We start from the raw sequence: 20,965 nt of genomic DNA, 5'->3' as shown, positions 1-20,965 counted from the left end.
ATAAATAAAGGAAAATAAAAACATCAAGGATTGCTGCAAAGACAGCCTCACCCACCCAACTGCACAACTGCACACACCATTTGCAATGCAAATGAGGTTACTCCAGTGATGCTGTTCATCTGTTGGCTGACCCTCCCCACTATGAGCCTTTTGAACCAGACAGGCCAACATCAAATAAATTCGATGGCATGCTGGAGATGGTAGGTTCCTACAGGTTCTTGGAAATAGAGCTTGTACACTGAGGAAGAAGTTGGTCACTGAAAAGGAGGCCCACAGGTTGCCTTCTCTGCTGGGATCAGCAGCCAAGAGTTTTAAGTGACAGGGGACACTGCAAGGTCTTACTGCAGTGGGAACGGAGTTTTTCCAGAAGTAACAGAACCAAGGACTTTGTTCTCTAATTTCTGTTCACATTATTCTCTTGTACTAAGGACCCATTAAGAGTTTTTAACCCCTTTCTAAATGATTGATCAAACTGAGGTATTCCCTAAGACCCCAAGGAACATTATGAGCTTCAGAAGGCTCACCACCTCCATTCTAACTGACAGCAATTCCCATCTGCATTCACCCTGCTCACCAAACCATATTTCTCTACGTAAGGAACTACAGCTGTTTGGTGCTGCTGGCTCTTGAGGACAGCCATTAACAAACTGGTTATTTTACTTCCATGTATCTTGAGAGACACAAGCACTGCTGCTTCCAAGTAATTGCTCAGGTTATGATGTGCAAGAGTTGCTTGGGCAGGTGTCTACAGAATCATATTGGCATTTTTAACCATGCCTACAATGACAGGACTCAGCCCAGATACTCCCTTACACTATTCAGCTCTTACTAAAGATCTACAGGGCTGCTAATTACTTCAGCCCTCTCTGACTCCAAGTGTGACAATTATAATCAGGTCCTCACTGTGCAACATCAGATCACATAAAGAAATGTCAACACATACTGCTGAGGAACAGTTTCACAGTTTAACTAAAGCTCCCCAAAAGCTGATGAAAGCAGGATTAGTGAGCTGTGAATGGAAGACCTAAAATGTCTCAAAGGTTTGAGATGAGAATGGTGCTAAACCAAACAAACTCAGAGGCCTCATGCTGGGGTTCCATTAACAAGAGATTATTGTAGAAGGCTGTGCTGGAGTTAGTTTTCTTCACAGAATACATAGAATAAACCAGGTTGGAAGAGACCTTCAAGATCATCATGTCCAACCCATCAGCCAATCCAACCCACCTAAACAACTAACCCATGGCACCAAGCACCCCATCAAGTCTCCTCCTGAACACCTCCAAAGATGGAGACTCCACTACCTCCCCAGGCAGCCCATTCCAATGGGCAATCACTCTGTGTAGAACTTCTTCCTAACATCCAGCCTAAACCTCCCCTGGTGCAGCCTGAGACTGTGTCCTCTTGTTCTGGTGCTGGCTACCTGGGAGAAGAGACCAACATCCACCTGTCTACAACCTCCCTTCAGGTAGATGTAGAGAGCAATAAGGTCACCCCTGAGTCTCCTCCTCTCCAGGCTAAGCAACCCCAGCTCCCTCAGCCTCTTCTCATAGGGCTTGTGTTCCAAACCCCTCACCAACTTTGTTGCCCTTCTCTGGACTCGCTCCAGCAAGTCAACATCCTTCCTAAACTGAGGGGCCCAGAACTGGACACAGTACTCAAGGTGTGGCCTAACCAGTGCAGTGTACAGGGGCAGAATGACCTCCCTGCTCCTGCTGGCCACACTGTTCCTGATGTAGTAGATGTCTTCACAGTAGACCGTATGGGGCTATGTTATGGACTTGTGCTGAAAGCGGTTGATAATACAGAGATGTTTTGTTGCTGCTGAGCAGCGCTCACACAGACAAGGCCTTTTCTGTCTCTCACCGCACCCCACCAAGTGACTAGGCTAGAAGTGCTAAGAAAGTGGGTGGGGAGACAGCTGGGACAGCTGACATCAACTGACCAAGTACTGTTCACAGAATCACAGAACGGTGGGCCTTGGAAGTGACCTCTGGAGATCATCTAGTCTACTCCTGTGGTGTTGGATGACAGGTTGGACACAATGATCTTGAAGGTCTCTTCCAACCGGGTTTATTCTATTCTATTAATGCAGGTGCACCTACATCAGGTTGCACAGGAATGTGCCCAGGTGGGTTCTGAAAGTCTCCAGAGACTGAGATGCCATAACCTCTCTGGGCAGTCTCTCTCAGTGCTCCACCACCTTCAAAGTAAGCTTTTTCTTAAGATAAGTGAAATCTCCTGTCTTCTAGTTTGTACCTATTGCCCCTTACCACTGGGCACCACTGAAGAGAGCCCTGCCCCATCTTCATGATTTCCACTCTTTAGATATTTATATGCATTGGTAAGATCCCCTCTCAAGTCTCTTTTCCAAGCTAAAGAGTCCCAAGTCTCTCAGGCTTTTCTCCTCAGTCCCCTAGACCATGTGGTGTCATGCTCAGCACATAAAGCTGGGGGGAGAAGGAGGATGGGGAAGGCCACATTCAGAGTGATGTCATTTGTCTTCTCAAGCAACCATTACACGTGATGAAGCCCTGCTTTCCTGGAGACGGCTGAACACCTGCCTGCCAAGGGGCAGTGCTGAATGGATTCCTTGTTCTGCTCAGCCTTTGTGAGTGTGTGGTTAAACCACAACACAGGCAGATCCTCTCCCAGACTCCAAAGAAACAACCAAGTCCTTAAAGCATCGGCTCTCAGAGAAAGTTGCATTCACATGCAGAAGGGAAACGCGGGAGGTTTGACATCCTTCACCACCACTATGCTTTATGAGCACTGAGAAAAGATTCACGAGAGCCTAAGCTATAGTGCAAGATTTAGTTGTTGAGTGTCGCTGAAATGAAGCTGAACACACTCTTTGAACCCCTCCATCCAGGACCTAATTCCAAATAGAATTTTGAAGTATTCCAATTAACAGGAAGGCAAGAGAAATTCTTTTTAAAGTCTGAATGCTGGATGAAGTCCCAGAATCCCAGCCCAGCTGCCCGGCACACACACACGCAATGCCATCCACCACTGTGGGATTGTATAATGGACTGTCTTATTAGAAAACAAGACACACAACAGAAGAAACACAGTTCAAACTCCATGGCACCACTGAACATCCTCCCCCCTCCCCAAAGAATCAAAGTTTAATCAGCTCATGCATTACTAAAGGCAGGATACAGGATGGCTTGCTTCAGCTGGACTCTGGTCAAGGACTTTTTAAGAACCAATACTAAGCCGAAGGAAGTAACAAAGCAAGAAACATCAGCAAGAAAGATGAAGTTGCTCAATACTCTGGTTTCCCAAATCAGCAGTTATCACAGAAATAAACACTGCCAGCCTGTCAACAGCAGGGACAAAACTTCATCTGACAGGAGACCTGCTTGAACTTAACACTGAGCTGTCAATGAGCACTGGCTTACAGCAGGGGCTTGGCTTTGTTTGCTTCAATAGGTATCTTAGTGCGAGAGGCACAAACACTTCTGGTGTCTGATAACTCTTTACCAACTACATTTTGCAAGCAGCCATTTTCTTTAACAAAAATGCTTATTACTACCTATCCCAACTTGCTTTTGTTCTTAGGGAACACTCTTCATTTAGAACCATGTGGGAAAGTTCTAGAGCTTAGCAAGATGCACATCCAAATGCATTTTCATTTGAGGCTGTGTCAGAGCCAAGAAAGCCTGAATTAATGCAGGTTCACATTCTGAATATTTCACCACTACACTTACATCTCTGTCAAGAGTAGCTCAAGCACAGATTTTATACAGCAGAATGTTTCCACCCTGGCTAGGAAGCTACATCCAGGCTTAAAATACATGCATGCATATATATATATGTATATCTGTAAGGCAGGTATTTCAGATCTCATCATAAAATACAGCTTGTAACTCCAGGCATCTAAAGTAAAGGAAAAAGTAAATCCCATGGGGCTGATTTTCAGTTTTGTCTTGCTCATATTAATGCACTTTACAAATTACCCAAGAATAAGAGACTGTGCTAAAAATTAGTAGTTGGTCTTGCTGTAGCACTTCAATAGCTCACCTAGCCACCAGCCAAATGCAAACAGCAGAGCACCTGGATTTCAAGACAGTAACCCAAAACCATTTCTCCACAGCTGGTGTTGAGCACGTTCCATCTCCCCTCTCAAATTCCAAACCCACCCATTTTTGAGGAAGATGCTTACACCTCATTCCTGCTCCTACCCATGCACCACGACACATTTCCAGCTCTGCCTCAGGAAGTGACATACAATTAAGAACAAGACCCTTTGACTGCAAAATTATGTCCTATGGGACTAAACAGAAGTCTGCAAAGCGAGAGAGGTCTCTGCATAGATGCCTGTCAAAGAAAGATTTCACACAGCTCACCTGAGCCGCTAATGATTGTCAGCATTACCCAAAAGCTCCTTTACATGACACCACCAGAACCTTCTCCAATCCTGTCTCTCTCAGGGCACGCAGTTACAGTGACATCTCCTGGTTCCTGGTGGTTCACTGTAACACACTTTCCCCTCTCAACTGCCCAGCATAGCTACACAGAAATCCTCTCTCCATTGAAGAAAGGTGTTCAGATAGAGAGGAATCAGTTTCCTACTAATAAGCAAGAAAGAATAATGGGATACAGTCCGAGTTTTTTCTGTGAAGACCAACAATAAATCATTTCTTAGCTCAGGTCGTATCTTCCACGGGAAGAAAAATGTCTTGCCATCATTAACTTCTTTTCAGCTAGCAATAATATATGATCAGGTTTTAAGTAATTGAACCAGTAGCATTTAATTAGCTCTGAAAAACTATCTCAGATCATGAATCACAGACTTTCCACCTGTGCTAGGTTAAAAGTCTATTTCTTTTTCCATGTGTGATCCATCTTGAATATCTAATGAGGTGCTCTTGATAAATGGATTATAGTTCATAGACCACATACAAAATACAGCAGACACACAATCTCTTTCTTTATATAATTGAGTTTCACATCTTGCTTCACTGAGTTGTTAACAAAAACATACAACAAAAAACCAAGAGCCTCCTATGCCCATGACAGAACAGCCACCACTTGCTTCAGTTTAACAAAATCCTTTCTCCAGAGAGTCAGCATTAAGGATGGTAACTTAAAACACCTGCCTGGGGGAAGGAAGTAATAGAAAGAAATGTTTCCTTCCAAAAGGCAGGATACACAGAACTGCTAGGATTTCAGAAAAGACCACACTGAAGCTTTTCAATAGGCCCAGAGCACTGACTGTCCAAAGAGCACAAGGTTTCCATCCTATTATTTCACATGGCTTTGTTGCATGCTAAACATAAAGGACATTTTTTTCGCTGTGAGGGTGACAGAACACTGGAACAGGCTGTCCAGAGAGGTTGTGGAGTCTCCTCTGAAGACATTCCTGTGTGACCTACTCTAGGTGATCCTGTTCTGGCAGGGCTTTGGACTCAATCTTTCAATGTCCCTTCTAACCCCTAACATTCTGTGATTCTGTCTGAAAAGTCACTGTAGCCAACTATTATCTAGGAATATCTGTGGCCTGCACAGAACACACTCTCTTCTTAGATAGTATCCAGCATCATTTTTTACATTAAATCAGCTAAATCGCAGTAATTAGCCACAGAAGAACCAGTTTCTATTCAGCTTTTGGATATGTTTCTGAAGCCACTACGCTGCTTTTATACAAGAGTGAATTATTTTTGCTGATAAAGAGGCAAGACAGAAATAAGATTCCCAATCTGCACAAGTGTCAAGCTGTAAATGCTGCCCCATGTCTGACTTGCTCTACGGAAAGAACTTTTACTACGAAACATTGTTTTAAAACAAGCTTTATCAAAACCAAAATTCAACACCATGGATTTTATCTCTCTGTTCTTTTCCCACCTTACTTTCTGCACAGTAAAAGAAAACAAACCAACCCAAAGAGGTTTCTGCTGACTTTTTTAAAATTCAAAGACAACAAAGGTTTTTTGGGGTTTCAATTCACAAAAGCAGTGGCAGCTGAACGGCCTTACTGGATTGGACAAAGCTCATCTCAGCTCCAAATACTTCTTCCAGATGTTCTTGTAAATATTGTTGCTCAATTGCCTGTGACACATCATCTAGCTATCTACAACGTTTAAAAAGACTGATGGGATTAGTGCCCCACACATTAAAAGCTGCTGAGAGGACAGGATGTATGACATCCATTATACACACATCCACGTGGAAAGGCGTTTCCCGTGCGGACGGTAGAACTTTCAGTGAGAACAGACTCAAGAGTTACAGATCTCCCCTTTACATTAAGTGGCAAAAACTCCAGACAATCTCCAGTCCATGATGTTGTATTTGGTAGGTAACACTTCTAGAAGTCCAGTTGTGCCACTGACATTAATCCTGAGGTTTTAAGAACTTTTTCTTAGCTTTCTTGCTAGGTCTGATGTTACTACTCCCATCTTCATCTTCCTCTTCAGCCTGGAGTACACGCTGGTCTCTTTTCCTCATGAACTTCTTCCCTATTGTTCCCACTAATGTTTCATATCTGTAAAGATGATACAAAATGTACAGCTTTTACTAAAATCAGAGAAAACTTCTATGGAACAAATCATAAATCTAGTCAAGAGTTTAAATGGCATGAGGAAGCTTAAGAAGCACGAGTCCTACACGGTCACTTAAGCCATTATGCCCACCCCCAAAAAGTGCTGGAGGTTCCAGTGAATACACACCAGAATTCCTGGAAAATCAGCTCAGGGAAGTACTGTATATGTATGCTTTGGGGTGGATTTTGTTTTCTTTCCCCTGTTTGTTTTGATCCTGTTTTGGGGGTCTATTTATCTGTTTGCTTTTTGGGTTTATTTTCCCCCCACAAAATCCAGCAAGATATCATATGCCTAGCTAATATTGATTAGGTCATAAAATATAACTTGCCTTCTGGCCATTTCTTCATCTGACACATCGGCCTCCATTTTATCATCCACTTCAATTTCTTTTTCTTTGCACTTGGAATTCATTTGGACCATTAACTTCTGAAAATGAAGTAAGGAATAGCTTAAACATGTAACCCTGACACAATGGCAACTACGCTGAAATTCACTGCTGAAAGAAATACATCAAATTTAACAATCAGTTGCTGCTCCCAGTCAGGCTAGAGCATGCTGTTAGGTGGAACTCATGAAGAAAATGCAGCATGCTTGTCTGTTCCTAAGATGAGCTTAAGAGTGTGCCTTTGGGAAACAGAGAGCCAACACAGAGACAGGGTTTTCAGTGAACTATACTATGCAAACATCCTGAAGGGACACCAGACATCTTCAGCAGACCAGAGAATTACAACATTATTAACTGGCACATGCTGCCCAGAGGAGCTGGGAATGCCTCCTCCCTGGAAGCACTCAAGGTCAGGTTGGATGGGGCTTTGAGCAACCCGCTCACATGGATGGTGTCCCTGCTGATGGCAGGTGGGTTAGAACTAGATGATCTTTAAGGTCCCTGCCAATCCAAACCATTCTATGATTTTAATTTGATGTTTGCACATTGTCCTTGAAATGGTTTTAGGAAATAAAACACATCTGCAAAGATTTACAATTAACTACTAGTAAAAAGCACGAAGCAATGGCTCATGGTTTATATACATCAAGTCACAGTGAGAGCAAGTTCAAAATAACTAAAGTAAATCACCTTGCACAGACTTCTGAATACCTCCTAGTCTTTAAACCCTTCACGCTCTTGCCTCAGCTCAGTGGTAGCATTTTATTACTATCTCAGTGTACTTCTACCAGCATGAATCATGCTAGAAAGAAATTAAAGACTCTCTTGCCTGGAATTTTTATTTTGGAACTTTAAACTCTTACTTACACAAGTAAAGGTTGAATAAACAGGGTTGAATGCAATATTTGACTCTGAATTAAATGGCAGGAGAAAAAGTGATCTATTGTTTTGATGACCAGCATGTGGGATAGTTTCCTCATTTCAGGGAAGGAAAACCTGCAGGAGTCATGCAATTATTGACCATCAACACAAGGAGATAAAAAGCTTCTATTTACCAGATGCTGCATTGATCAACATTTTGGTTTGAAACATGGATTTCCTGTAGATGGGAGGATTTATAGGAAGTGCTGCAAAGGCCAGACAGCATGCAGTGCAGTATGAGCACTCAAATCCCCCTCCCCGAGGGCCACAATCCTGATGTGAGACAACATCGAAAGAGAACATCGAAACGGTACCTCAACTTCTGGGTTGAATCCTTTGAAGGACATTCTGCCATAAAGGAGATCCTCACATGGCATAAAGCTCCTCTCTTCTATTATAAAACTCCTGCATGAAACCCCAAAGCCAGCATTTTATCAAACAGTATGCTTTAAAATAATCAAATTAAACAATTGCAAAAAGCATTTGTTGCCTTCCCCCTGCACAAATAAACAAAACCACAGTGTATTTTAAACCATCAAATACTTTCTGAAGCTTAATTGCTCCGATAAATCTTTCAATACAAGGAGCTTGGAGTGCAAAAGAATACTTTCTGCCAGCAAAGCTGTGCCAGTTCCACAAGCAAAATTAACTCTCCTGACAAAAAGCACTCTTTGCTGGTATGATTCCATCTCCATTAATGCTTTTGCCAGAATAAAAATACCACATAAATATCACTCTCCAGGTGGCATTACTACACCAGCGAAAGCTTCTAATTAATTTTTCATTGTGATGTTAGACCTGGTATTAGTTAAGTCTGTCAGGACATAAAACACTGTGTAATTCTCTGTTCAGCAGAGAAAGATTTCCCCTTTCTTCCTCCTTTTTAACTCTTTTAATGAGCGTGGAGTGAGACCAGAAACGTGACCCTGAGGTGTTCATAATACACGTTAGATGAAAGCACTTCCGCGCATTGTTCCATCCTTCTTTTCCTCACACACCCATGCACCTCTCCCCTCATCCTCTTAACTCCCATGTAAAACAAACTCTTACCATCATAGGAAGTTAGGCTGAAGAGATCAAGCTTGCTCTCCTACCTCATGTATCATGAACATCAGAGGTCTATCTAACCTATCCTCTAAAGACTTCCCATGATGAGGAATGCAGTGTCTGCTTAGGCTAATTATTCCAGTGCTTCAAGTGTCCTAATGTTAGCAAAAAATCTCTCAAAGTCCAGCTTGAACCTTCCTTGCTGCACATGAAGCTCAGGTAACTTTTTGCCATATTCACCAATGGTAACAGAAAATAGGTTATAAATGACCTTTTTCAACTACAGTTAGTTCCTTGGATCCCACATTTTTTAAAGCTAATGTGTGATCTCCCTCGATGGAACTTTTGTCCCCTTTTGAAAGGGCTATTTGAAGCACCTAAATAGCAGCAATGGACATTTTTTTCCTTATTAGCTAAGCTTTCCTTTCCTCTTGTCATTCTCTCCCCTATTTCAAACACAGGATTTGAAGTGAGCTGGACTCAAGATGACAGAACTGTCTTGAATGGACCTAACCATGTGACTGAAGCTCAATTTACCAACACAGGGTTTCAAACTTCTGTTGTCAAACAAAGGGAAAAGGCAGCGATGAATGAATTGGTCCCAGCCTGAAACTTAATTGCATCCATCCAGAAGAATGTGTGAATGGAAGAAAACACCACACACAAGCAATTAAATTAGGTCAAACTGCACTAGGCAACCTTGAGAATGTCCCTGAAAAATAATAAAGCCAGCTGTAATGTCAGCCTGTCATTATTTTTGCTTCTGCTAATTGTTTATTATTAACTTCTTCTATAGAAAGAAATATTTGCATCCTGTTCCCACTCCACAACAACGCAATGGTGGAAAGGACACAAAAGGGCATACAAACTTACTCTTTCTCCTTCAGATCTGGTAAATCAAGATACCAGTGTTCTTCACTAATTATCTTCTTTTCTTCCTCTTCTAGCTGTTTTTTAGTTTGTGAATCCAAACCCCTTTGCATGAACTAAAAAGAAAGACAAACACATTGATCCAGTTTTCTGCATCATGAGCACACTGTGAACAATTACCCACTGCACAATGTTTAGCAGCTGATAAAAAACAAATGCATTTTGTGATTTTTCTCAGGGTTTGGTCCAAGTCTGGTCAAACAGGCAATGGAAAAGTAAACAACTGCTGATCATGGCTATCAACTGGAAGTGAACAGTCCACCACAGCTGGATCTACACAAAGAAACAGATCTTGTCTGGTTAGCTTTGATGGATCTGAATTGTTACAAACCTGTAACTTTGCTAAGATTTTCCTAACGTTTCAGCAAAGGCAAGAGAGAAGGCAATGGAGTTAGAAGTTACTGCTGCATGTCAGAAACCAACACCACCCATAAAAGCAGCACTGGAGCCAGGTAATACCAGATTGACCTTTTTTTGAAACATCTGTACTTTCTATCAGCCTCTCCTTTTCTAAGATTTAATGAGCTGGCTTGTGTTTGTATCTCTCATGGCTAGAACTTGCCTTCAGAGTAGAAAAAGGTAGCTGAAGCTATGAAAAATCAGTCTTCTGTATCCAGCTAGGCTAAAGGAAGGTGTTACCAGTTCTCATTGATGACCTACCACAGTACCAGTCAAGGTCTACTTCTAAGTGCCTGTTAACTCACTGCAGGAACAGTCTGATAAGATTGGTTGAGACCAATAATTTAGTTTAGGGTAACACTGCTATTTTTGCCAAATACAAGGACATTCCTGTAAATTGCTTCCTCAGTCATAACCTTTGGCACGGGATGGGAACAGGCAGGAACAGTCACCTCTCCCACAGCTGGGGGTGAAAGAGGACATCAATCACAGCCTACAAAAAACCTGCTGAAACCACGAAAGTACCAACCTGAGAGATGCAAAACATCCCTTTTATTTCCATTTGTCTGAAGTTAGGTACCTGAACTGAGTGACAATTTAAGTATCAACAATGTTAACCAAGCATGCTGGAAAAACCAGAACTCTTCACAATTTTATGGTAATAATCCTTGTATTTTCACATCCCTAGCAGCTGGGACCTCCCTGAGGTTCTACAGAGAGTGTGTGAATAACTGTATCTGTCAGAAGCATATACTTATACCAATGTAATTCACAGCTAGTGACAAGCCTACCAGCACAGTTTAGATGCACTCCTGTACAAAAGTGGCTTTGTGGCTATCAAAGCATACCTGCATGTGCAACACTAAGTAATTGATATAAAATTCCTCTGCAAAGTGGCATCTTTTTTGTGTTTACAAAAGTGTGCAGGCTGACAGGTAAAGTGACAGTGGGGGACCACAGACCTGGCTACAGTTTAGGTCCCAGCAAAAATGAGCTTGGCTGGGGATAAAGCTTAAGAAGACTTCACAAAACACTGCCAGAAAAACCTGCAATATTGAGCCTATTTAAAATATATAGGCAATATAGATGTGAAACATATGTATTACATACATCCCATACATCTTTTCAGTCTTTACAAAACCAGATCAAATTCCAAACTTTAAGCCAGGAGAGAGCCAATGTCTCATTTTTCCATTTATGTTTCTATTTGCACCCATTGTACAAGGTCTTTAATAAAAGAAAAAGTGACTTCTGCTTTCTGAGTCGATCCAGAACGTGTCAAAGCTTTCCAATTAAAATCACAGTATCTACTTGAAGAGAATAAGTGAATCTATCATGTGGAAAACTGTACTGCTCAAGGAAACTGGCTAGCCAGTCAAAAATCTCAGCAGAAGAAATTCTGCTGCAAGCACCCAATTGAATAATCATTTTGCATTACATTTTAAAGATGATCTTCCCAAAGATTACTACAGAAATAACTAGATGACAAAAAATGTGATCACATTTACCTAAAATGTAAACACACATGGATCAATTAAAAATATATTTGCAGTAGACACTGTATGTCCATCGCTCACTGAGTGGTTACTTGGATTAGTTTGCCCAAGCAATGGGACCTGAATCAAAAGGGGCAAGATCTAAAAGCATGAGCCATCCTACAATACCATGTGGTGAGAATGTGGCCCAGTACCTGACAGAAGTGGTCTTTACTGTGTTACCAGTGACCATCTCACCTTTGGGTGCCACTTCACCCACCAGCTGAATTGTGATAAAACATTTTATCAGTACCTGTGGAAGCAGCTGCTAAAGCATTAACTAAAACATCTGTCAACTAGAAGATCTGCAGAAGGAAAGGGCTAAATACAAGGCCTGTGTATGACCTTTACAAACCCTACTATGTTTTCAAAGCTGGTTCCTACTGCCTTATTCACAGGCTGGTTCTCCACAGCCATCCAAGGAAGAAAATCTACAAACTGGCTTTTGAAATCTTCAGGGGGTTTATAAACTGGCAAGCGACTGGAGCCAAAATGTCACTTAACAGAGAGTATTACATACAAATAAGAAAAAATAATGATGCCACAATCCAGGTTATGGGAGTCTTATTCTGTCTCACACTGCTAACTAAGCTCAGCATCGACTCCCTTTTGAGTGAAGCAAGATTCCTCCATGTACAAGTTTAGTCTTTGTTAAGTGGGGTAAACGTTCCTAATGCAGCTCAGCACACTTCATGGGAAAGTCTGAAGCCAGCATAACTCCTTTCAGCCAGAGTCTGAAATACAGTTCCATATAAATAGGTGGGAAAAAAGATGATTACATAAAACACCACAAGCAAGAAGCAACAAAAGCCCACGATGTTCATATTTATAAATATTTGCTGGATATTGGCACTTAAATCAAAGTAACGGCAACTCCACTGTAACTGGTTGTATTTCCAGCAATAAAGGACCACAAGTCACAGGAGAATGTGCCCTACTGAATTAGGGGTAGTACACCACATGAAGCAGAAACCATCAGCCAGCAAATGGAAGCCGATTTCACAGTGGTCTTGATACGAGCTTCACATATTACTAAGAACCTCTGCACTTAGGAGGTGGGAAAGGTGGTTAGCACAATCATATAGGTTGAGTATTTTATTACCCATCAATGTAAACAGACCAAAAAAACCTCACCAACAAAACCAAACCAAACCAAGAAAACCAAACCCCGACCAAATTAAACAAGCAAAACCCAACCAACCAAAACCAATAGAACAAAACTTTTCCCTCCTCCCCGAGATAAATATCATCCCAAGTAAGGCAAGCAACTTTTGTTTTAATTTCAGCGTCTGTGTGTAGCAAAGAGAATAATAACCTTCAACACTCTTAAGCAAGTTATCTGCAAAAGCCAGGGTGAACGAGAAGACTCTCCAACAGTGCCCCAAAGATGGCACTTGCTAGAATGAGACTTTTGCTGCAGTTACAAAGCTGCTCCCGAGACCTCTCGCCAGCGTTTAAGCAGCCCAGTACTCGGTGGCAGCTCTCTTAAAGATCGCCTCTTGCCGGCGAAGGTGAATGGGAGCAGCTCAGAGCTGCAGGCCTGCGTGAAAGGGCTGAGGATAAACTGGTCTTTACTTCTAAACGTGCCTCATGCGAGGCAGGAGACAGCCATGCCCGCCTGTAGGACCAGGGCAGTCGCTGCGCGGCTAGGTGTAGACGCGGAGAGTGCCCCAAACCAGGCTCCTCAGATGTTTTACCCGCGGTTCACAGCACGGTTCGGCCCCGCACGGTCCCAGCCTCCCAGCCCCGGGGCCGCGGCGAGCGGCTCTCCGGCAGCAGCCAGGCCCGGCTGCCCTCTCCTCAATGCACTGCGAAGAGGGCCTCAGGCAACCCCTCCCCTCCTGCCCCGCTCCCGGGGTCCCGACGCCCCCTCCGCCTCACCTTCATGCGCAGCAGGTTCTTGGACAACTTCGTCTTCACGTCCCCGGCCATGGCGGCCGGCGCTGCCCGCAGGCCGCAGCGGAACCCCGTCCTCGCGTAGCGACGAGGCCGCGCACGCCGGAGGCGGGGCGGGCAGCAGCGGCGGCGCAGCTCCACCCTTCGCATCCGGGGCGTGGCCGTAGGAACCCGCCCCTGCCCACGCTGCCGGGTAGCGGCTGGGCGTGCGGGTGTTGGAGCTTTGTCTGTCTGGTGGGAAAAGAACCTTTAAACCGCAGCTTTCCCGTACAGAGACAGTTGTGTGGGGATCGGGTGTGTGAGCAGCTTGGAAAAGAGGAGATTAAGGGGTGCTCTGATTAATGTTTATAAATACTGAAAGGGTGAATGTCAAGAGGATGGGACTAGGCTCCTCTCGGTGGTGCCCAATGACAGGACAAGGGGCAATGGGTGGGAGTTGAGGCACAGGAAGTTCCATGGAAACAGGAGGAACAATCATTTCACTGTGAGGGTGGCAGAGCGCTGGAACAGGCTGCCCAGGCAGGTTGTGGAGTCTCCCTCTCTGGAGATGTTAAGATCCTGTTCTGGCGGGGGGCGTTGGTCTGGATGACCTCCCGAGGTCCCTTTCAGCCCCTAACATTCTGTGATTCTGTGATAAGTCAGGCTAGGAATGAAATGGTAAATTAGTAGGGGAACCTGAGATTTCTTATCAACACATGTGTATTCTGTAGTGCTGCTGGCTTAAGCTTCATCTGTAGTTCTCTGATATTTCAAAGAGAGAAAGAGTATGAAATCTATCTCATACAGGCATTTGAAAACTGTTTGAGTTGTTTAGCTTTTTTTTTTTATTTTTAATTTAAATTTTTGAATTTTACTTGAAAGAAACACAAAATGGTGAGATGTGATTAAAACTTGAAAGCACATAAATTCTAAGACATTACAAAAAGCTCAAAATCTCTGTTAGTCCTGAATCATGATCTCTGAACTCAGTACTGGCAGTGCTGTCTCTGGACTGCCAGGTTGGCCCCCTGGTAGCTGAGGAGGAAATCCTGATAGGAAATTGCCAGCTGACTCCCAGTCACAAGCAGGTACCACAATTTCTGTATATATGTCCACAAATCAGATTTCTGATGACCGTTTTGACAGCTGGCACATAAACCAGGCGATAAAGCAGTGAGAGTGAGGGTTCAGTGTTCAAAACTTTAATGAACTGGTGTGCTCCAGAAGACAATCTAAGGGGAAAAGTTCCCACATATGCAAGATGTAGGTCAAAGCCTGAAGAACTCTACAGATTTGTGCGCTAATGGAGTCCACAGAAACATATAATGAAAGGCAAAACCTGATTGCAGTGAGAAAGAAAGAAGAGTTATCCACATCTACGCATCCTTATTGCACAGTTAAGCTTAGTGGGTTCCAATGACCACAAACATGAATGAAACATGGAGCCACAACTGCTTCAAGGGAAAGTCATAACACTGCATGGAGGCATTTAATTTTCGAATAAGCAAGGCACCTTCATTTCCAGGCTTCATAAATGAGCTGAAGCTGACCTGAAATCCAAGGCTCCAACAAGAAAGTCTCTGTGTGTGCGTGCAAACTGTCCTAGCTCTATCACGTTTAGCTGCTTCTCAGTTCACTCTGTCATTAACAGCTATCAACACTTCCCAACAAAAGAAGGCTGGGAAGAAATTTGCAGTTTCATGACTTGAAATACACGTTGAAGAATGAATAAATTTGAATCTTAGTGAGCAAACCAAGAGGGGAAAGCTGTTAATTAGTATAATGCAGCCATAATCTCACCATTTTTCATTTTATTTTCTATTAGCCATGCATTCTAATAGTGTATTTGCTTTTTGTTGGTCGTTGCAAATCAGAGCCCTGCATTTAATTGCATGGCCTTCAGTGTCACTCAGGGCTTTCTTTTTTCAGCAGTTTCAGCCAATTTACAGTCTGGGAACATACCTGGAGTGATTCCTTCTAAATACATTACTGCACATCCGTCAGCACTTCTCCAGCCATTGAGTGAGGGCCACGCCTGGCTTTGCTTGATGCCTTCTGAGAGGTGTTCCTGTCCCCCTCTTCCGCCTACAGAGTGACCCAGTTTGTCACTGGTTTGAACCATTCTGAACTGGCTTGATCCCTTTTAAATTGGTTGAATCCTTTTTGACCCAGTTTAGATCAAATTGGTTTAAACATTGTTTTTTCCTGTTTAATCTGGTTTAAACCGTAAACACCAGTTCAAAAGGATTTAAACCGTAAAACCCAGCATACTCTGCTTACTGACTTTTTTGTGTTTGGATGCAGCTATTCCACACATCAGCTGCCTGAGACCTCTGGTGAAATGAGTGTGGTGATGCCAACCCTTTAGTTTTTGGGAGGGGAATCTCATAATTTAGAACCATAGAATAGAATAGAATAGAATAGAATAGAATAGAATAGAATAGAATAGAATAGAATAGAATAAACCAGGTTGGAAGAGACCTTCAAGATCTTTGCGTCCAACCTATCACCCAACACCACCTAATCAACTAACCCATGCAACCAAGCACCCTGTCAAGTCTCCTCCTGAACCCCTCCAGTGATGGTGATTCCACCACCTCCTGGGGCAGTCCATTCCAATGGGCAATCACTCTCTCTGTGTAAAACTTCCTCCTGACCTCCAGCCTGAACCTCCCCTGGCGCAGCCTGAGACTGTGTCCTCTTGTTCTGGTGCTGGCTGCCTGGGAGAAGAGACCAACCTCTGCCTGTCTACAACCCCCCTTCAGGTAGTTGTAGAGAGCAATAAGGTCACCCCTGAGTCTCTTCTTCTCCAGGCTAAGCAACCCCAGCTCCCTCAGCCTCTCCTCATAGGACTTGTGTTCCAAGCCCCTCACCAACTTTGTTGCCCTTCTCTGGACATGCTCCAGCAAGTCAACCTCCTTCCTAAACTGAGGGGCCCAGAACTGGACACAGTACTCGAGGTGTGGCCTAACCAGTGCAGTGTACAGGGGCAGTATGACCTCCCTGCTCCATGCTAAATCCTTGTGTGGTGCATAACCGGAAGGGAGAAGTGCAAGCAGTTTTCAGCTTGTCTAACCTCGAGGATTATTCTTGCTGCAATCTAGTGAGCAAGAGTTCAGGATACACAGCCTGACCCTGACTGCACCCTGTGTCTTGGTGCCACACCATGTGCTTGCACTGAGATGCTGCCAGTGTTTGTCTTATGTGTCAGCACATCAGCAACCAGCCCACCTCAGCAGGGAGGGAGCTGTGGTTTGCAGTAAAGACAGTACAGGCTGCATGATGTTTATTTACAAAAATGGAGACTGTGAAAAGGCTGCCAAGGAATTTGATCTATTTTGGCACTAAAAGAGTCTGAAGGAAATTTTTGGATTACATCTCTCATCGCTTGAATTGGATGGGGGAGGTTATAGATAACAATCAGCTGTCTCACGGACCAGATTATACTGTCTGGTAAATCTGAAGTCTCTCTATTGATTATAGGAGAAATTTTTGTGATTTACTGGTGGTGGTGGAGACAGCTCGGAGAAGAATCTAGCCCTGTAAATAGGCCTGTTTGGGTGGTGGAGTGAGGGTGAGAAGATGAGGTAGGAGAGATGCTTTATTTAGAGGAGAATCAAGGGTCATTGTAAAATGACAATTAGACACCTCTCCCTCAGCTCTGACAGCTGCACAGCAGCTCTGCTTTCAATCTGGAAATCCATTTCTCTTTCAAACCAAAAATGCTCAGGGATATAACTCAGGGGAAAGGAGCTCCATCTCATCCAAGTGTACATTAAACAAGCAGATAAAAGACTTTTTGTCCCAGGAAATGTGGTCCCTTCTCCCTCTAGTAATTACAGAAGTCAAATCAAAGATGTCATTAACATTATTTAAGAAGCAGTCTCTCTTGGAGCAACACAAGTGACAGCTGTGAACTAATTTCACGCCAGTGGGATCTAGTTTGAGGGAAATCTCAGGTTATTGTTTCTGTAACATTTTATTTATTCATATTCTCACAGAATTGTGATTTTAACACAACCTGAGTATCTCAAACCTCACGCCAACCTATCTGTTGACTTGATTTTTGTGAGCTGTCTTTGAGTTCTAAGGCAGCTTTTCACAGCTCTCAAAATACTCAGTCTTAGTTTTCCCCCTGCAAATATAAAAGAATTTATATTGTGACAGGTGAGTCATTAATTTGTGTCAAACTCCTCCAGTATGTTTTAAGTAAGGATATTATGATAAGTAGAGCTGCCAGAGGTCTGTTTGCAAACCTGAAAGGAAGGTGTGAAGCGCTGTGTATGACTGGGTGGGATCAGAAAGGCAATTTCATCCCCTATGCTCCATACACAAATAGTGTGAAATTCTCCAAGTGGCAGAGGTGCAGTTTTGAAGTAGAGGACTCATTTTTCATCTCTCTTGCTCCCACCAAGCTCTGAGCTGCCAATATATGCAGTATATTGACAACTGCTAAGGTCCTGGGTGACTGAGGATTTATTACAATATTCATTACCCTTTAATGCATGCAAGTGTAACCTGCTGGCCTGTGTGCATTGCTCAGCCTGCTTTGTACCTAATCCATGGAGGATATGGGTTAGCTACAGCTCTCAGGTTCAGTGTGTGATGTGTCAGCTCAGAATGCACTGACTCATCCTCTTAGCTTTTGAAGTCCCCTTTGCTGGTGTCAGTACAGGCTTAGGAGGCAGCTGACACATGCAGAGTGCTTTAAATCCCTACCCTGTATTCCGTGGTTGACCCCAAGGTTTCCTGTGGATGGGGAATGAAATGGAAGCAGGAGCCAAACTCCTGTATAATTTGATTAACACAGATCTGTAAGCACAGTTCATGTTGCTGCTGCTTAATAGCCTTATTGGTTCACTATTTATGCAGTGAGAAATGGTGCACCTTAAAAGTATGCTTGCAGCAAACCAGAGTTACAAAATCTCCAAAACAACCAAAAGGTGCCTTTGGAAAGAGTGCCTGTTGTCATTTTGGGAAAAGACAATTCATTCTGAGAGCTTTTGGCCCTGGTGGCAGGGTGACCTTTATGTGAACAAATATAGTAATTCCTTTTTGATTACAGAAAGAAGCAGCTTCATAATGGTAGCTCCGTATCTTCTGCCATCACCTAAATGGGCTGGGCGGGGAGGGGAACTCACATCAGTCTATCATTCTGCTGGCATGTGGGTAAGGCTAAACATTTGATCCTGTGTTGCAATGATTTGATATACCCCAGTCCTAGGCATCAGAGCAGAGGGAATGGCTGAAGAACAGTATGGAGTATCCTTCGCTTTGCTTTCCTTTAAAAACTGAGGGGCTTTAAACTTTTTGGATTTGATGGAATCACAATTAAAAGAGAAAAGGAAAATATCACCTTCCATTTGTTAACTATAAAAATGCAATCCAGCAGTGCTGCTGGTGCTTTGCTATTTCCCAGGTCAATAAATGGCTCCCCTGACTTTAATAAACATTGATGCTGCAGGCTTGTTCTACAGTGATTGAACCTTTTTATAGTTCCAACCACTCGCATTGCATGAAAGCTTGAAGACTGTTTTTCTTTCTTCCTTCCCCCCCCCCCCCTTCTTCAGGAGGGGTTGGTTCTGATTGATTAAATTGTCATTTTCTGAGTTAGTTGCTTGAATTATAACTTGGCATTTTTAACTGTGTGATTTGTTTAAAGAGACAGCTTTTTGATATGGCAAACCAGCTGAGAATTTTTAAGCAGTAAAAGGAAATTTCACTGACTTTGTTCTCAGCCTTTCATCACTGCCTGACAAAAGTGCTCCTGAAGACAATGTAGAGGCTATGATATGAGGAGAAGGTACTTAGATTCATGCTCTCTTCTTTATTCCATCACAGAGCTGATCTGTGCAATATTGTATTGCTTTCTATTAGGAGTCAGACACCTTGTTGTTGTTAACATGTGTATCTTTCAAAGCAGATAGGAAGGGAGGAGGAACTAGAGACATAAATGTGAGCACTTCCCGAGGTGATATTTGGTAGCAGAACTGTAGTTTGAGCCAACTGATTTACCCTTTAATAGACATAATAGATTGCTTTGTACCAAAACGATGGTCTTCAAACACAACAAACAACTGCAAGGTTTCCACATAAATGCAGACTGAGCCTGGTTCAAGGGGGTGAAGACCTTATAATTCTTTAGAAACTAAGAAACCACATCCATGTGACGATGCATTCAATTTTATGTTTAACCAGGTGCCAATTCCTTCTCTGTGGAGAGCTGCTTGGTTTCCGATTCTCCCCACCCCCCCGGATTTAAATCTGTATTCGAGACAGTAAAGCTGAAGCGAATGAGACTCACATAAAAAAAACATGTGTGTTCAGAATGTGTTTGGAAAGAAAGGCCAACAAAACTGCCTAGTAGCACATAACAGGGTGTCTTTTTGCTTTTGATTTACAGCACCTGCAGGGGAAATGGAATCATCTAATGGTCTGAATATGGGAGCTCTTACGTTTGTTCACTGCAGTGTTAACCCTGGTCAGACTCTGAAACAGTGCTTAGCAGTGGGAGTCTCAGGGTATCAATATGAAATACTGAAGTCTAATTATACTTCTGCTTGTACACTTTCCTCTCTCTGGTCATTTCAGCTTTTGCTCTGAAATAATAACTTATGAGAGTGCAAAGCTGTGTTTCAGCAGTGAATTATATCCCTGGCCTCTAAATTTAATTGCATAATACTGCAACTAACCCACTATATGTCTTAGTTCCTTGATTTTTTTTTTTGGGGTGGTGGTGGTGGTGGTGGTGGTGTTTGGCTTCTTTCCCTCTGTTTCTATTCAATTCATTCAAGACCTTCAAAAAGTGAAAAATAGGTGCTCAGGAAGAAGGTGAATTGTGAAATGAGCACTTAAACTTCTTACCTGATGCCAATTCCTGAAGGTCTTTCACTAAAAAGACAGGGATAGAGTTCACCAAAGATGGGGTCAGGATGAAGTGCTGCAGGCTCTGGCTGTTTTCTTGCAGTGCTGCAAGTGCTGGTTACCTGAAAGAGGGGTCAAGAGGAGCCTTTGCAATCACCAGCTTGGATACAATCCAGCCAGCCAGGTGCTTTACAGAATATCCATTTCCCCCCAGCAATGCCAAATGAAAGGTGACTGCTAGAAACAGAGCCCAGGTAGATGACAGATTACTGCTGTGATTCAGCATGGCAAATCTGGTATTCCTAACTCCTGTGTTTTAATCAGCTGAAGATTTCATAGCAAGATGTTGATGCATGAACAAACTTTTAATGACAAAAGCAGAAAATAAGGTGTTCTGCAATTACTGTAAATACAGTATGATAACATTTTTAGGAGAGCTGCTCCTGCTCATTTCAAAATCATCTCGA

At 43.0% G+C, this 20,965-nt stretch overlaps 1 protein-coding gene across 1 annotated transcript; it reads right to left on the bottom strand.

Annotated features, from left to right (window-relative positions):
* Positions 1–4,920: 4,920 nt before the first annotated feature.
* MPHOSPH6 (M-phase phosphoprotein 6) lies at positions 4,921–13,773 on the bottom strand. The gene is made up of 5 exons (XM_068150861.1): positions 13,641–13,773; positions 9,769–9,881; positions 8,163–8,253; positions 6,871–6,968; positions 4,921–6,484 (listed from the first exon to the last, which is right to left on the bottom strand). The coding sequence occupies exons 1-5, from the start codon at positions 13,689–13,691 to the stop codon at positions 6,334–6,336; spliced, it is 504 nt and encodes a 167-aa protein (XP_068006962.1). The 5' UTR covers positions 13,692–13,773; the 3' UTR covers positions 4,921–6,333.
* Between the last annotated feature and the right edge of the window lie 7,192 nt (positions 13,774–20,965).

The sequence above is a fragment of the Melanerpes formicivorus genome, unplaced genomic scaffold (assembly GCF_026170545.1).
Source record: "Melanerpes formicivorus ecotype bairdi unplaced genomic scaffold, bMelFor1.0.p_v2 SCAF_20, whole genome shotgun sequence".
NCBI lineage: Eukaryota > Metazoa > Chordata > Aves > Piciformes > Picidae > Melanerpes > Melanerpes formicivorus.
This window is presented reverse-complemented; position numbering and strand designations above follow the sequence as displayed.

What these genes read in the sequence shown, in the direction of transcription:
- MPHOSPH6 (XM_068150861.1), bottom strand. Translation starts at nt 13,691, where the DNA reads ATGGCCGGGGACGTGAAGACGAAGTTGTCCAAGAACCTGCTGCGCATG. An exon ending in AGAACCTGCTGCGCATGAAG is followed by an intron (nt 9,882 to 13,640) that starts GTGAGGCGGAGG and finishes CTTTCTTTTTAG; the next exon opens with TTCATGCAAAGGGGTTTGGA. An exon ending in GATTCAACCCAGAAGTTGAG is followed by an intron (nt 6,969 to 8,162) that starts GTACCGTTTCGA and finishes CTTCATTTTCAG; the next exon opens with AAGTTAATGGTCCAAATGAA.